This window comes from Lynx rufus, unplaced genomic scaffold (assembly GCF_022079265.1).
Source record: "Lynx rufus isolate CCGP_SWC_20201006 ecotype Redwood Valley unplaced genomic scaffold, mLynRuf1.p SCAF_2, whole genome shotgun sequence".
Lineage (NCBI taxonomy): Eukaryota > Metazoa > Chordata > Mammalia > Carnivora > Felidae > Lynx > Lynx rufus.
Window position 1 is genome coordinate 160,276,905 of NW_025814834.1, and position 16,995 is coordinate 160,293,899.

Sequence of the window (16,995 nt, forward strand, 5' to 3'; positions counted from 1 at the left end):
CGTTAGCTTGCCTCCAAGATTGCTACTTATTACTGGTAATGCTACTGGCCAAGGAGTTTTTGCTTTCTGCTCCCAATGAAGCCAGCCCCCACTGACAGTGAAGCTGCTGGTTATTTCTGGCCTGCCCTACCATATTAGAACGAGGCGATGAAATGGTGGCGGGGTGGGGGGGGGGGAGCAGCCCCAGGCAAGAATGCCTCAGACTCCCTCTGTTCTTACATAAAATTCAGTCATTTTTGATGAATAACTGCTGCTCAGTTTGTTTTAAGTCTTTGGCCCATTTTTAGAGACAAAATTTTAAGGGGAGAGGATTTGGTGACCTCACTCCAGAAAGCTGGTCTATTATTTTCATCTCTCCTGCTAAATTATAACTTCTTGAGGGAGGAGACCATATTTGATATTTTTTTGGTATTTTAGTTTCTCTTTAGTGCCTAAAACAGTGTGAACCACTGCCAGTCCACAATGAATAACCACGTTTTACAAATAGTCTGGAATGCCTTCTAACATTAGACATTATATAATCCTTAATTAAGACTACTCTGCAGACTGGGTCACTCCCTCCACCCCACTCCTTCACCCCCATCCCTGTCCATCCTCATTTTATAGATAAGAATTCTGAAATGCAGCAAAATTAAATGACTTACCAATGGACACTCAACTTGTAAGGGAAGAACTAGGACATGGACCCAAATCTTCTGACTTCTGTTTTATATTCATTTCATCATTTCACACAGAAACCATTAAGTCAGGGTTGCCAAGCGTCAATAAATTTTAAAATGTAAAATTAGGGGCACCTGGGTGGCTTAGTCAATTAAGTGTACGACTTTGGCTCAAGACATGATCTCACGGTTCGTGGGTTCGAGCCCCACATTGGACTCTGTGCTGACAGCTCAGAGCCTGGAGCCTGTTTCAGATTCTGTGTCTCCCTCTCTCTGCCCCTCCCCCACTTGCATTCTGTCTCTCTCTCTCTCTCTCTTTCAAAAATAAACATTAAAAAAACTAAAATATAAAATTAAAAAATAGATAACAAGGAAAGAAAAGCAGATGGTGTCAATTCTTGTTCAGCAAGTTTGGAAAAAAAAATGTAAGAAATGGAATAATAGGTGGATGTGCTGTCTAGCCAAATGAGTACAAAATGGAAAGGCAGTCATGTCTAGCAGTTCATCTCCTGTGCCCGTTCTCAGCATTTCATTGCCTATACCCTCTTCCCAGGCTGGGAACTTAGGTAGTTACAGAGTGTGATGCTGCAGCAGAATAGATCATTGTTACATGAATGTCCCATTCAAATTTCGGTAAAGAAAGCAGCCAAACTAGCTTTCTAGTCAATACGTAGGAGCCCATATGTCGTTTAGAAGAGTGGATTTTTATGAACTTTTTTAAAAAAATGGTTTATTTATTTCGAGAGAGAGAAAGAGAGAGAGGAGCAGCGGGGGAGGGGCAGAGAGAGAGGGAGAGAGGATCCCAAATCCCATGCAGGCTCTGCACTGTCAGCACAGAGCCCAATGCTGAGGCCCAGGAAACCAGGAGATCGTGACCTGAGCCAAACTCAAAAGTCAGATGCTTAACCTACTGAGCCACTCAGGCACCCAAAGACAAGTAGATTTTTAAATCTGTTGTATTTTAGTTTCCCTAGACAATAACTTTTCAATTTTCTCCTCCCTAGTGTGTTTAATTTTGCATCACAAATACTAAGGTGTAAATAACGGAATTACTTTTTCAATAATTCTGTTCTTTATACAAGTTGCATCTGATTTAGACTTTTTTTTAGGGGCAGAACGTGGTCCAAACATAGTATTTCTAGATGACAGTGAAAGAAACAGGTTAAAGTAATAATGAATTAATTATTTATCGGGGGCCTCCTATGCCATTGTCCTGGGATCTGGGGAAACAAAGGTGAGGAAGATGAGTTCCAGCTCTCATGGATTTTACAAGCATGCAGGTCACAGACATCCACTTCAGGGCTCTCAAGGTATGGTCCTTGGACCAGAATCGCAAGCATCACCTGGCAACCTGATAGAAATGCAAATTCTTGGGCCCTACTGAATCAGAAACGCTGGCAGGAAGCCCAGCAATCTGCGTTATAATAAGCCTTTCAGGGTATTCTGATGCACACTAGTTTGAGAAGCAGCGGTACAGCCAAATTTTTACTATACATTGAAATACTGCAATAACAAGAAAGGTGTACATGCAGAGAGATTAAATGATCAACCCCATTATTAGTGCAAGTGGAAGAGTCCAGGGAGCCTTCTTTTGTAGGAAGTAACATTAGAAGTGTCATGAGAAGAAGGTTTCTGAGTCATTCTGTAGAATAGGGTTTTCTTAGACCTAGAATTTGGGCTCTCTAAGGTGAAACCTTTTCAAAGAGCATTATAAAGACTTGGAATGATTAAAAATTACTAATTACGAGCAGTGGTTCTTAATTTATTGGTGGGACTTTTGGGTGGGTGGGGGAGCAAGTGGGGGAAACCAATCCAGGCAGAATCGAGAATGAATTAGAGATGGAATAACTCCCCCTCCTCCATACGTATTAGGCTGTTTCAAGTCACAGCTAAAAATACAAATTTATTTAAAAGCATTACTGAGCTCACAGTAACCTTTTGTCATATACTTTAACAGTAGCTAACATAGCAAGATGGACTCAAGAGAGATATTTGGACTCAAATACTAACTGTCCTACTTACTGTATGATCTTGGATAAATTACTGAGTCCTCCTAAACTTTAATTTCTGCATATAACTAGTGATAATAACATTCTCATTTCATGTGGTTGTTGAGAAATAACACACCTAAGATCATCAGGCAGAATGCCCGGCCATAGTAAGAGCTCATATAATGTTATTATTTTATTACAAATCAGACTTTTATAATGCCTTGGAGTATTTATTGTAAATACAAGTAATAGAAGGTGTTCTTATGATTAAAAATTGTCCTCAAGTTAAAAAGGTGATCTAGAGCGTACTATTGTACTTATCTAATAGAAAACTGTGATTTTGAACATATTAGTCCAAAGTCGGTTGCTTTCACTGATGTATTTACTTTTTTAATTCCAGAGACCTTTCAGTTTATTTCCAAAAGGCACCATGGTTTCCCCTTCAGTCTCACCTTTTTCCTGAATGGGATGCAAGTGAACAGGTTGAGCTCCTGCTGTGAATATAAGCATCGGAAAGGTTCCAGACTTGGAGGCAAACGAGGCTACTTTGGGTTTGTGTGCGTGGAGAGATCATCTCCTTGCTACAAGTATGGAAACAAATGTCCTCTGGTAGAGGGCAAGTCTTGCTACATTTTTCTTTTCATGCTTCTACTGATGCATTTCTCAGCACAGTCTGTTAACAAAGATATCAGTGTAGACGAGCCTAAAATGTCTAAGTTAAAGGTTGCTTACTATAACCGGGTGTGTTGTACTTGAAATTATAAAATAAGAATTAGATTTCCAGATGCATTATATAATGGGGGTAAAAGCTGGTGGTGTTTCAAAGTCTGTCTGTCTGTCTGTCTCTCCCCTTCTCATACTGCTTTAAATTCTGTTTCTGAAGTGAAGGAGAAAGGGTGTTTTATTCTCAGTCTTCTTAGGAACTGGTTTGGGGAATTCCCGAGCATGTGTCCTGCATGTGTCTTGTATGGTTGGGTATTACAGGTCATACCAGAGGTGTGCTTCGTTATGGTATGGCCCAGTTATCATTCTCATGCCCCTGGTTTTAATCTCAGACATAATGAAATGCCTGGTTTTTATTTCAGGCATGATAAAAGGTCAATTTTGACTGTTGTTTACCAGCTTTCATATTGGACATTCTGTTTGAAATTAGGACACTTACGTGTGGGCTTTCTTTAATTTTTTTCTGAATGTACTCATGGAGAATTAATGTATGCCAAGCTAGAAAATAGGAGTGAACCAACCAAAGTTCCTGCTCTCATAGAGCCCATTCTAATGGGGGAAAGCAAATAGCAAGTAAACCAATTAATAGGTGCCAGATGGCATTAAGAGTGATGAACACAAAGCAGGGAAGTGAGATACGTGGAGTTAAGGGGAACAAGGGGCAGAAGGTGGTACTATTTTATCTAGGATGATCAGGAAAGGCCTCTTTGATGTCTTTTGAGCAGAAATCAGAAAAAAATAGTTTTCTAAATAGTTTTTCCCTAAATATTCCCTCTAAAAAGTTTTTGAAGTAGAAGAAAAGAATATACAAAGAGCATGAGACAGGAGCATGCTTGGTGTGCTTAAGCTAGCGTAGCCAGAGCAAAAGTAAGGGATAGGACAATAATAGAAGGCGAGATTAGAGGGACAGTAGGGCCAAGACATGGAACATCCTAAAGTGATTGCAAGGATTTTGACTTTTTCTAAGCGAGATGCAAAGCTTCTAAGGTAGGTTTTGAGCAATGACCTGTCTTGATTTGACTGTAGCTCCTATGGGAAAAATAAACAAGGGGGTGGGGGCAAGGGAAGAGTGGAAACTAATTTAATCCAGAGGAGAGAGAATGGTAGAGTTAGAAGTGATTGGGTTCTAGATATATTTTGAAAGTAGAGTCCACAGGATTTATCGATGGATTGGATGCAAGGCGTGAGATAAAAAGCAGAGTTAAAGGTGATTGAAAAGCTTTTGTTCTGAACAACTGCAAAAATGTCCAGTTAACATGTACTAAGATGGAGAAGACTGTGAAAGAAGCAGGTTTGGGAGTGAAATGAAGGGATATTGATTTGGGGTACATTAAATGTAAGACATCAATGAGTATGCAAGCAGAGATGTTAATTAAGTGTTTGAATATGTGAATCTGGGGTCCGGTGAGAGGTCCAGGCTGGAGATATAAATTTGAGAATGGTTTGCATGTAGATGGCATTTAAACTCATAAGATGGGATGGGATTGATTAAGAATTGAATGCAGATAGAGATGTCTGGTGTCCAGGTCACTCCAGTTTAAAGATGAAGGAGATAAAGAGGAACTGGAAAAAGGCCTAAGAAGGAAGGCAAGGGATTACAGAGAGAACGCCGAGAACATGGTGTCCTGGAAATGAACAGAGAACAGCATAATCAACTAGGTCAAATGTGTGTATATGTGAAGTAAAATGAAGTCTGAGGATTGAGTATGATTTGGTAATGTGGTGGTTATTGGTGACCTTGACACAAATTATTGTAGTGAAGTAATAGGAATGCAAACTTGATTGGAGTGGGTTTAACAAATAATTGGAGTAGAGGTAAAGCCAGAGAATACAGATTACTCTTTTTAAAGAATTTTGCTATAAAAGATGTCAATTGGGTGACAGCCAGGAAGGAAGATGTAAGGGCCAAAGGGGGCTTTTTAGTTTTTAAGGTGGGAGATATAGTAATATGTTATATGTGATAGATAGAATTGATACACTAGAGAGAGATATCAAAAATAAAAAAAAAAGAATTTGATCAAGCATGACATGGAGGGAGAAATTGCTGGAGCAAGGGCTTGAGTGGACGAGAGGAGATGGAATCTAGGGCTCAAATTGAGACGTTAGCCTTAGAGGAGGAGAATCATTCTTCTAGAGTAACTGTAGGAGAGATGGCATATAGGGTAGAGAGAGAGGTAAGTTGATGCATGTGTTGGGACCAACTGGAAGTTCTCTGCTGATTGTTTCTATTTTTTTCAGCCAAATAATAATTTAACAGCTTAGGTTAAGGCTTAAGGGAGAGGGAATTGGAGGTTTTCGGTGAGAGAAAAGGTGTGGAGGAGTCATCCAGCAAGTGGCAGAGTGAATGGTCTACAGCAATATAGTAGGAGTGCCCAGGAGTACTTGGGACCCACCTGAGGCTGCTTTCCTGTTCCAGCACAAACACGCTTTCTCCATATTTGTTGGGCAAGTCACGTAGCAAATTTCTGTTTAACTCCTAGGAAAGCTAACGAGATTACATACAATCCTCCAAGCACAAACACATTGCATTCTTTGAGAGTTACTATATAAATCCAAGCTGTAAATGTTTGGTTGTAAACACCTTCTATGGAGGTTTAATAATCAGTACCGAAATCTGATTGATGACCTCTACTTTCCTATTTAACACTTAATAGTCTCTGTACAATTTTTATATGATTTCATTTGATTCTCTGTAGCTTCTTTTTTTGACCTTTTCAAATAATAATAAAACAATGGTTGTGGTATTAAAGAATAAGACCTGTTATCCTTAACTAAAATGCATAGTTTTTAAGGACACTGGTTTTCAGTGTTTTGTTGGCTTCATCGTTTCTCCAAACGAAACGTGTGCATGGCCAAAGTAGAAAAGTGTGGTGTCATTTCATGCCTCCCTGCTGCAGACCAAATAGAAGTCAAGGCAGAATGTTTTAAATGGGGCAGGGATATATGCTAGAGCTTTGCCTGTTTGGGTCTGCCCCACATGAGACTACTCTGATTATTCCGGAAGCACCTACACTGCACAGCTCCAGTGAATGTTCTCCAGTGGAGAACCACCCCTCTTATAATATAATATAATATAATATAATATAATATAATATAACATAATTTAATATAGTCACTTATAATATATATTATTACTTTTATATTACATATTATATTACTTATTATATATATACATATATATAAACTCACTTGTAATATTATATAACTTTTTGGCAGGATCATATCTACAATAACACTTCTAGTTATTTTATTTTATTTTTTTTAATGTTTATTTATTTTTGTGATAGAGTGCAAGCAGGGAGGGGGAGAGACAGGGAGAGAGAGAATCTCAAGCAGGCTCCATGCTTGTCAGCACAGAGCCCGAGGCAGGGCTTGAACTCACAAACTGTGAGATCATGACCTGAAACGAAATCAAGAGCCAGGTGCTTAACCGACTGAGCCACCCAGGTGCCCCGCTTTTAGCCATTTTAAGGGGTGTACATTAATTCCTCTAATTTGTTAAAAATTAAATTAATTTTAACTCATTTTTAAAATACAGATTCCAGGGGCTCCTGGGTGGCTCAGTCAGTTGAGCGTCCGACTTCGGCTCAGGTCATGATCTCACAGTTTGTGAGTTCGAGCCCTGCGTTGGGCTCTGTGGTGACAGCTCAGAGCCTGGAGTCTGCTTCAGATTCTGTCTCTCTCTCTCTCTCTCTGCCCCTCCTCCACTCACACTCTGTCTCTCTCTCCTTTGGAAATAAATAAACATTTAAAAAAAATACAGACTCTGGAACTTTTGCTATGAGGAGGGAAGTATTTGATACAACAAGAGGGAGTTCTGTTTCTTTTCTTTTTTTTTTTTGTTTTGTTTTGTTTTAAAATATTGGGAGTTCTGTTTCTGAACATGACTAGGAATTACCTGTTTGAGGTCCTCAGAAAACAAGAAAGGCTCAGCAGCGGTCACCAACAGGTGTGGAGATTCCACAGGTGCACCCATCCCTCAGTCATGGAAACTGAAAAGACAAGGTAGTTATTTCCAGTCGCTAGAGTGGAACACCAGGAGGAAGAATTGCCTAGCCAAGTGGAACGCAGACAGCTCTGAGCTTTAGTAATCAAAATCAACACCTCAAATTATACTCAGAAGTCAAATAGGTAGTCAGTGACGAGGAGAGCACAGATGTTGCTCACTTTGTTTGTCCAATTCCCTCAAGCAGATGGGCAATAAAAAGTCTGTGCGTGCAGTAGGGAGGCATCAAAGCCTCCACACAGCCACAACATAAACTAAAAGTAACAGCATATCAGAAGCCCCAAATCGATGGATTTGGTGTTGCCATTGATAAGGGAAGAACAGCTTGAACAGAAGGCAGTGCTAGTAATCATATTCTGTGAAGATTCATGACACCTTTATTCCAAGGAAAGTGGTGTGCTAAGTACATCATCATTACAGTCAAGAATTTATCATGCTTAATGTGGGGGAGGTAAGTGTATTCTTATTATCTCATTTTTTGCAGCCTGATAGTTACTTTGAGTGCAAATCCTTTTAGCTTTATTTTGTGGGGAGATATTGAAAAGGTAAGTGATACAACTAAATTCTCATAAGCTGGGAGAATTGATTCCTTTGCTATTTCTAGAGTGGGAATGGCTGAAATTCAGTGAAATCTTTAGTTCAAGAACTCTCCATTGGATCTGATTCACCTTGATTCAAATTTTACTTATTATTTCTGTTCCTCCTGGACTGACACGTCTTGACTGCATTCGGATCTGTTTTCACCTATGCACTATATTGACTCAGTTTCCCGCTAAGTCATATAACCTGTAGGGAAAGGGACACAACTGGTGCTAGAGGAGAAGGATGGTGGAGACTGACAACTGCCAGGCACCTTTTTCAGGTCACAGATTGTCTCTAAGCCTTGGTGAAAACTGCTCCAATTTGTGCTAGTTTCTGGGGAAGAGTGTGAGCACTTTCTCCAGTGGGCAGCCCAGCAGTGTATCATCTGTCCATGTGGCTGTTCATCTGAGCGGGCTGTAATCTAACAATATCTGTGTACCTCATTGGGAGGTGATGGAGTCTAGCAGTCCTGAGCCAGAATCTGCCTCCATCACTAACCTGCTGGGTGAACTTGGGCAACTGTCAGCCTCAGTTTCCTCATTTGTAAGGTTGTGATGTTGGTTCTTAATTTATTGTTCTGGGCAGGGTAATGAACCCTGCAAGAAAATGTGTATATGGTGCCCAGCAAAGAGGTTGGCACAGAAGAAATGCTCAATAATCTTATTATTATCACAATCATATTTTTATTAATGTCTGTATTATTGTCATGACTGGAATTCTTATTTCAATATTAACTTCAGAGATAGGAAAAAAGCTATAGAAGGTTTTATTCATGTTACTTTTGTTATAACTGATTTTTAAAATATTTTTTAATGTCTCAGTACATTCAGATCATATGTTTATTTCACCAGATTCGACTTGGAATGACTTTATGACCTCTACAAATTATTGCCATCTCCAAAGAAAAAAAGCTTATTGCAGGGAAAAGTCAAAAAAAGATTGTTGTACAGGCTTCAAAAGGCCATTCTAAAAACAATGATGACAGTTCTATTAAAATAAGCATGCAGGCTCCCGAGGTGTTTACTTAAAGGGCACAACAACATTTGACTGTATATGTTTCTTAAAAAATCAATCATATTTATTGAGAGTCAACCTTGTATGTAGGTCTTTTGTTGCTGTGTTGTTGGAATAACAAATTATCAAAGACTGGCATCTTTCTTCTTCCGATTATTTTTATCTCAGCTTCCATATGTTTATAAACCTGAATGTTCTTTTCACACATAATTCTCATTTAAGGACTTGAATGATATGCTTACTGGACTCCATTATAAAGCCAAAAATATGCTTGAAGTCACAAGTTTTAGTTTGAAACTACCGTTCTTAGTTGTTGTTTTCTTGTTTATTACTGTGGGTAAAATTGTTAATAACTGTGTTCACTTACAAGATTTTAGTATTAATAAGGAGAAAAGAGTTTATTCGAATTAACTATGTGTACTATAATAAAAATATTTCTTATAACATTTTTTACTGGAGTAAGAAATAAGTGATTTAAAAAGCTCTGAGGTTCCACTGTGGTATAAATACAGGTTAAGCATCACCTTGTGTTTATATTTTTCACAGGTGCATTATTGCAATGGGCCTTGACAAAAATCCAACTTCACCAAAACCTAGGAAAGAAAAGAATATTGAGAAAAGAGAAGAACTAAAGAAGGGTGAGGGGAAACTGAGGAAGGATAGAGGGTACATGATACCAAGAAGGTATGAGATGGCGGGGAGCAAAACTTCCCCTTCAGTCATTTTTTCAGCTCAAGAAAAAACAAGGAATGGAGAAGTGAGAACAGCTGTGGAAGAAATGGAACGTAAAGGAAATCCAGGACAAGATGTTTGTGAAGATGACCAGGAAAATGTATTTAAATATGGTAATGGATAACATGGAGTTCTTTTGTTGTTGCTATTGTTGTTTTGCTTACGTCTTTAAAATGCCATTATCAGGGGCTCCTGGGTGGCTCAGTTGGTTAAGTGTTTGACTCTTGATATGGGCTCAGTTCATGATCCCGGGGTTATGATCTCGTGGTTGTGCATTCAAGCCCCATGTCGGGCTCTGAGCTAACAGAGCAGAGCCTGTTTGGAATTCTCTCTCTCTTTCCCTCTCTCTCTACCCCTCCCCCACACAATCGCACTTTCAAAATAAATAAATAAATAAATAAAAATAAAAACCCATTATCAAAATTTGCAACAATATTTATTAAATGTTACTCAGTTATAGTCCATAGGCAGCTAACTCTGGAGAGGTGAAGATGCTCATAGGGGCAGGAGAGGAAGGGGAGTTTATGTCTGTGTGAACCAGAAGGTCTGTTCACTTCTACAGAGAGAGACCAGGTTGACCAAATAGAATTTTACCTTTTTTTTTTTTTTTTTTTTTTTTAGTATTTCCATGTACTTGCTTTGGTGAAATCGATGCTTATGTAGCAATAAGAGTATTCCATAACTAAAAACAGTTGACATAGGCTTGGGGTCCTAGAGCCTATCTGTCTGCCTTGTTATTCTCCCCTTTTCTTCTCTCCTCTCCTGCACTCTTCTTCTTCCTCCTCCCTTCCTTCTTCCTTTCCTTCCTTTCTTCTGTCCTCCCTCCCTTCCTTCCTTTCTCTTTCTTTCCACACACACACACACACACACACACACTCACTCATATGTATAGTAGTGATAATAACAATAATTGAAGTGCCAGGCACTGAGCACCAGGTCAGGAGCTTTTCACACACTATTTCATTTTATCTTCACCACTCATTGTGATAGATATTATTCCCTCCATTTTACAGGACAGGAAACTGAGGCTAAGGAATACAGACAGAAAGCAGCAGAACTAAGATTCATAGTGTAGGAGAGGAAACTTTTTCCTGGGCCCATTTAGGTTCATTGGCTGGGTCCTTATAAATTAATTAGACTGACAAAAGAGGATAAAATGGGAAAAACAAATTTATTAGCATGTGCATCACACATACACGCAGGAGCACTCAGCTGAGTAACTCAAAGGGGTGGTTAGAACTTGGGCTTATGTGGCATCTTACAAAAGAACAATCATTTTTAGAGAAGTGACAGGAAAAAGGGAAAGGACTAAGCTTCTGGGGCAGCAAATTGTGGGAAGGCAAATATGTAGCAAAACTAATGATATAAGGGCTCGTTTCAGTGAGGTTTATTATGCTGATTCCTTTGGTGTTTTGTCTGGGCTGATAAGGGTCTAAAGTTGTCTCCTATGATTAACTTGTGTCCATCTTGGTAGAGAGAGGAGGGGAGACACCTTCAAAAATGTATGCTGTGCTTTTAGGGAGAGGGCAGAGAGCTCGCCGTATATCTACTATTAGTTGCTTTAAGCTCAAAATAATCTTGTACCAAAGTGGCTATTTTTGGGCCACATACTCTGCCATACTCCAGTAGCCAGGCCTGTCTAATTCAAAAACCCAGACTTCCCACACTGTACAACCTCCTATTCTGTAAAAGCTATTTTAGATGTTGCCTGGTTGTGGGTGATATGTCAAAGAGAAAGAGAGAGCTGCCTGGGTGTCCCTCCTACAGCAAGGAGACAGAGCAGGATTAGGGGAGCAGAGCTGTGGGCTGGGGTGACTTGTGGAAGAACTGGCATCAGGCAAGGGGCAGATTCCAGGTACTTCCTTCTCATCTCATCTTGCTCAAGGGTTCAGAAATCCCAGAGAATAATTACAGAGCTATTATAACACTGCACTTTGTTCATTACTGAAATAACATGATCATCTTAAAATGGATTTCACTTATAACACTTTGACTCAGTTTATCTCTGTGATCCCTTCTAGTCTTTATTATCTTAGACTGAGAATTTAAAATGATCTACGGCAACAGCAATAGTGGAGAGATTAACAAATGGGTTGTGTTTTTATGTGTTTTAACTTTCAAGACATGTAGTTTTATTAAAGCTATGTTCAGGAGAGGCTTTTCATTTTCTTCATTTTTTTTCCTTAAACCAACATGGCGAGTGTTATGAGTAGTGTACTTTATGCCTATAGCTTTTCCTAAGGTCTTCTTCTGTGTTAGCTAGTTAATGGACTTGTTCTTTAAAAAAAGAAGAAGAAAAAATAGTAGCAACAAGGCTTTTGCTCTCTGCAGAGCATCCACTGATGGTAAGAGCAGCAGGAAACTTGAGTGGAGGTCAGCGCGAGAGAGTTGCAGCTGGATTGATGTCAACCTTATGTCGACTCACTTCCTCATTAGTGAGGATGGTAAACAACAAGCTAATTAAATTCTCTGAAAGAAGGAAGATGAAATGGGAGAAACAGAAGAAATATGAAAAGGAATCCAGAAAGCATGCCACCAGTTCATTCATATTGAGAACATGAGTAGCTAACACAAAGTATATGGCTTTGAGCTGCCATGCTAATTGAGCATGTGTGGTTAATGGAGGGATGATATTTATTTAGATGTGAAGGCAGTAATGGGTAGGGCTAAGCCAGGACAGCCTTGAAGCCCATACTTTGAGAGAAACACAGAAGGTCCTGTAAAATAGGATGTAGGGACTATTTTTATGGTTCACTACATGTTCCTTTAATTTTATTCTCTGCTTCAGTAATATAACAGTAATTGTGTCCTAATTGTGGGCCCTAGTACTTCTGCAATTTTAGTCAGGTGCCTCCATTAAAGTGTATTTCTCCTCGTCTACAACCAACTCTTTCCACTTCCAATCACAATCACTATTACTACTAATCCCTAGTAATCACTAGACACATATTGTCCATGACACTGTACTAAGCATGTTCCAGGGATTATTGCTTTAATACTGACCATAGCTTTGTGAGGCAGGAGCTACCATCACAGATGAAGAAACTGAAGCTTAAAAATATTAAGCAAATTGCCTAAGGTCACACAGCTAGCGACTGTTTTAACTTGGACTTCAGCACCTGACAGCCTGCTTCTAAAACCCTCATATGTCACCACTATGTAATACTATTGATGGAATTATAGCAATTCACTCATGTTCTGTTGGGCCCCCTGCTTATCCTGTGACCAGGAGGAAATATCTGTAAAGTGACAGATTCCTGTGTTTCCTTGTGTGTGTGTGTGGGGGGGGGGCGGGGGGTATATGCATGCACATGCAAGTTCTGTAGCTAACTTGAATTCTTTTTTGTACGAAGTTTCCAAGATCTCCAGATGACTTTCTGCCCTTTTTTTTTTAAATTCCATTCCACTCATTTGACATTATTTCGTATAATTAATCATGAGTCCTATATAAAAATCCATAGGCAATCAAGCCCAGTAGTGTTGAAACTAACACTACTGAGAACCATGTATAAAAACTGCTACGAGTACAGTTATCTCTTCTGTACCTGAGTCTTATTTCCTCAACAAAAATTGGAGATTCCTTGATGGCAGGGGTTGTGTTATTGTAGTGTCTCTTATTTTGCTATTTTGTCTTCTTGCACATTAAAGATTCTCAATAAAGGCTTATTGATTGATAGCTAACTAGGCGAAGTGAGGAACTATTCTATTATTTGGTCTGAAATATTTGGATCCAAATATTTGTTTTTATTAGTATTTCCTATTTGTTTCATGCAATATAAACCAAATTTTTCATCTTCTTGTTCATTTATAATTTTGTTTTGCTGATAATAATTTGCATTTTGTGTTCCCCATATTAAATCTCTTTCATGAAAACATTCTTGTGATGAATTCTCTTTGTTTGCCTTTCTTCGTTACAGTTTCTGATTTCACTTTTCCCCTTACATCTCCCTCATACAATCTCTGCATTAACAGAGCTTTCTTCATATGCACAGGGCATGCATTTCTAAATTAAGTTTCTTTCATTGCAGCAGGGTAGCTCTCAAGTAATTACCTTAGAGGCCCCCACCACTGGAAAGGAAGCCAGAATATCTAATAACTAAAACACACAAAATGAGGAAAGCTTTATTTTCCCTGTAATTTTTATTTTAAAGATAATTGTTTATGTGCTTAATTGGTTCTGCATGAAATCCTTTTGCTCTCCATCCTTGGCATGTTGTCACTTCAAGATTTTTAGTTGTTGGTGGAGGAAAAAGGGGAACAATTAAATATGAAAGGTGAAAAATTATAACCACAAGGGACAGCTGGAGTTTATCTGATGTGACAATTTCCTTTTTCTGCTACAGATTTGTTGCACCTCTGTAGGGAATGAAGCAAATTAGTGGCTGTGACAGGAATGTTCTATTTTATAAGAATTTTTTTATCCTTGGAATGTAATTATTTCATTGACTGTAAGGATGAATAATGCATATGATTTGGGTTCTGGTCTAGGTATAGAATCCCTCATAATGCCTTTTCTTGATGTCCATTTGGTTCTCAAAGAATGTGCTATTCATGGTGTTACTTCTCAGGGCCTTTGGACTTGATTAATTGAATTTTTCCACTTCGCTATTCATTAACTTGATATCCAAATATTTTGAACATTCTTCATATGAAATATGACCTCACTGAGTCTCCAAATTAACTTTCATTATTATAACCCTGTTCTCTTCATTTTTAATTTATTTCTAATTTATTGTTTTCTATCAAGTTCTTCTCTTGTCCATTTTGGTTATTGTAGATGATGATGTACATTTGTAAATGAACTTTCATTAGGTTGCAGGCTTGTCATTTGGAGCCTTATTTCTTTTGTGCTCTTGTATATGTGACTGATTGCAGTCTTTGATCATTAGCTATTAGTTTTCCATGTTCACTAATTGTGTGAAAAAGATGTGAAGAAAGGCCCAGAGAAGAGAAAGTCATGGAGTCAAGGTTCTCATTAAAGTAAAATGGCTTAAGTATCAGGGATTCTGTTTTCATTCTCATAGTGGAGATGTTTTTTTCTCAGAATATGAAGAAGATTTTGAAGCAGATGAGGAGAAACAAGATGAGAAAGCTAATGAAGAAGGACAGGCTGATGATCAAATGAATGGGATGTCAAAGTCACCCTCAGATGATGAGAAAGATCATTTAGACCCTGCAAAGGAGAGTGAAACCTCGTGGCAGAAGGCGGCAGATGCTGATGACAATGTGAAAGATGAAGGTGACGGATGCTCTGACAGTGAGCTGGAGGAGGAGAAACAAGGCAAGTTGTTCCACTTACCATGTGATGTGTGGTGTTCGGCAAAGGTGCTGACTACTTTTATTTTCTTTATATTTGATGAGATGACTCTCTTTTAAGGGAACTTTTAGAGCCTGGTTCCCTAACCAGAGGATGCTGATCAATCAGTCTTCCATAGATACCCAACTTACGGGGTGGGTCCTTAACCCCTTCTCTTTCCTTAGTTTGCTGGGATTTTTTAATAGGGGTCAGGTAAAGCTTGTTGTGACATGTCTTCTGTTTACTTAGAAAGTTGCTCCTTTTTTTTAATGTTTATTTATTTTGAGAGAGAGAGAGACACACACACAATGAGTAGGGGAGGGGAAAAGAGAGAGAGAGAGAGAGAGAGAGAGAGAGAGAATTCCAAGCAGATTCTGTACTGTCAGCAAAGAGCCCAAGCAGGGCTTGGACTCACAAACTGAGATCATGACCTGAGCAGAGATCAAGAGTCATGCTTAACCAACTAAATCACCCAGGTGCCCCTCCTTTTTTTTTTTTTTTCTTTTTCTTTTTCTTTTTCTTTTTCTTTTTCTTTTTCTTTTTCTTTTTCTTTTTCTTTTTAAATCCCAAAGCATTCCCTCTTACACATATACACACACCATTTTGTGGCCTTAGAAAAATGAAAAGTAGCTTCTTTTCAGTTAAAGGGAAAGTTGAAAACTCCTGCCTTAGTTTCACTTTTTTGTCTTAACTTACCTGAACACAGGGTGCTGACGTCTTAGTTTCATGTAAGGATCATCTCTCATGGCAAAAGAGACCTCCTCATAGTCCTTAAGCCTAAAATGATTCTGAGTGTTCATGGGAAAAATACAGAGAGGTTTTCAGGTAGACAAAGAAACCATCATCTGAGGCTTATCTCAAACATTTGAAGACTTTTTTTAATATGTCAATTTACCGAAGTAATGTTTGGTCAAAGAAGGAACCGATTTCCTGCTTTGTCCCATAAGGGTTTGGCCGAGGCTATGTGATTCTTAATCAGAGATCTTTCCTGGTACATCCAGAACATTAATAGTTATAACCATAACACTGTCATATTTAAGTATGTGTATGTCTTTGTAGTTTGTGTTGGGCTAGAAAATAAGTTTATATCATGATGACTTTTTTATTTGTTTTTAAAGTTTATTTATTTATTTTTGAGAGAGAGTGAGAGAGCACATACAAGCAGGGGAAGGGCAGAGAGAGGAGACAGAGAATCCCAAGCAGGCTCTGCACTGTCAGTGCAGAGCCCAATAAGGGGCTCAATCCCATGGAACTGCGAGATCGTGACCTGAGCCAAAGTCATACACTCAACCAACTGAGCCACTTAGGTGCCCCCATGATGACTTTTTGAATTGCTGTCTATTTTCACCATTCTTTCCAGCTCTCAGCAATTTTTCTGTATAAAATCTCAAACTTTGGGGGCACCTGGGTGGCTCAGGTGGTCGAGTGTACGACTTTAGCCCAGGTCATTGTGTCCCGGTTCGTGAGTTCGAGCCCCACATCAGGCTAACTGCTACTGTCTTCCTGTCAGTGCAGAGCCCAAATGACTTGAACCTGGAAAATAATTGAAAATGTGTTTGCATGTAAATATAATTGGTTCAAAACACAAAGGACTCAATTTTTCACTTCTTCAGTATGGTAGAGAATTATCAAGGGCTGATTTCATGAAGATTCAATACATTCTTTCAATAGTTGGGCATCTGGGATTATTTTTGTGCTGCTTAAACATCTTTTTTTCTTGGGATCAAATGGATTTTTTCTATGACAGATTAATTTTTATGTTCAAACAGAGAGGGGTGTAGGCAGTACCTGGATATTTCTGGAGGAAAAGCTTTAGTCATTTAGACCTGTAATTATTGAATTATAGGCAGAGATTGGTAAGCTTTATCATTGAATACTGCTTGCATATAAATAATTGGAACCCTATGTTTGGAAAGGTATTCCAAAGGTATTTATTGTTTATTAAAACTCAGTGCTAAGCACTATACCAAATATTTTATATGAATTATCTGA

At 38.7% G+C, this 16,995-nt stretch overlaps 1 protein-coding gene across 1 annotated transcript in view; it reads left to right on the forward strand.

Annotated features, from left to right (window-relative positions):
• ERICH3 (glutamate rich 3) overlaps window positions 1-16,995 on the forward strand; it is a 103,253-nt gene that overhangs the window by 61,945 nt on the left and 24,313 nt on the right. The window contains exons 9-11 of the mRNA XM_047085212.1: window positions 3,051-3,237; window positions 9,522-9,820; window positions 14,752-14,988. Of these exons, the coding sequence (XP_046941168.1) occupies window positions 3,051-3,237; window positions 9,522-9,820; window positions 14,752-14,988 (723 nt within the window). The remainder of the gene's footprint in view (window positions 1-3,050; window positions 3,238-9,521; window positions 9,821-14,751; window positions 14,989-16,995) is intronic.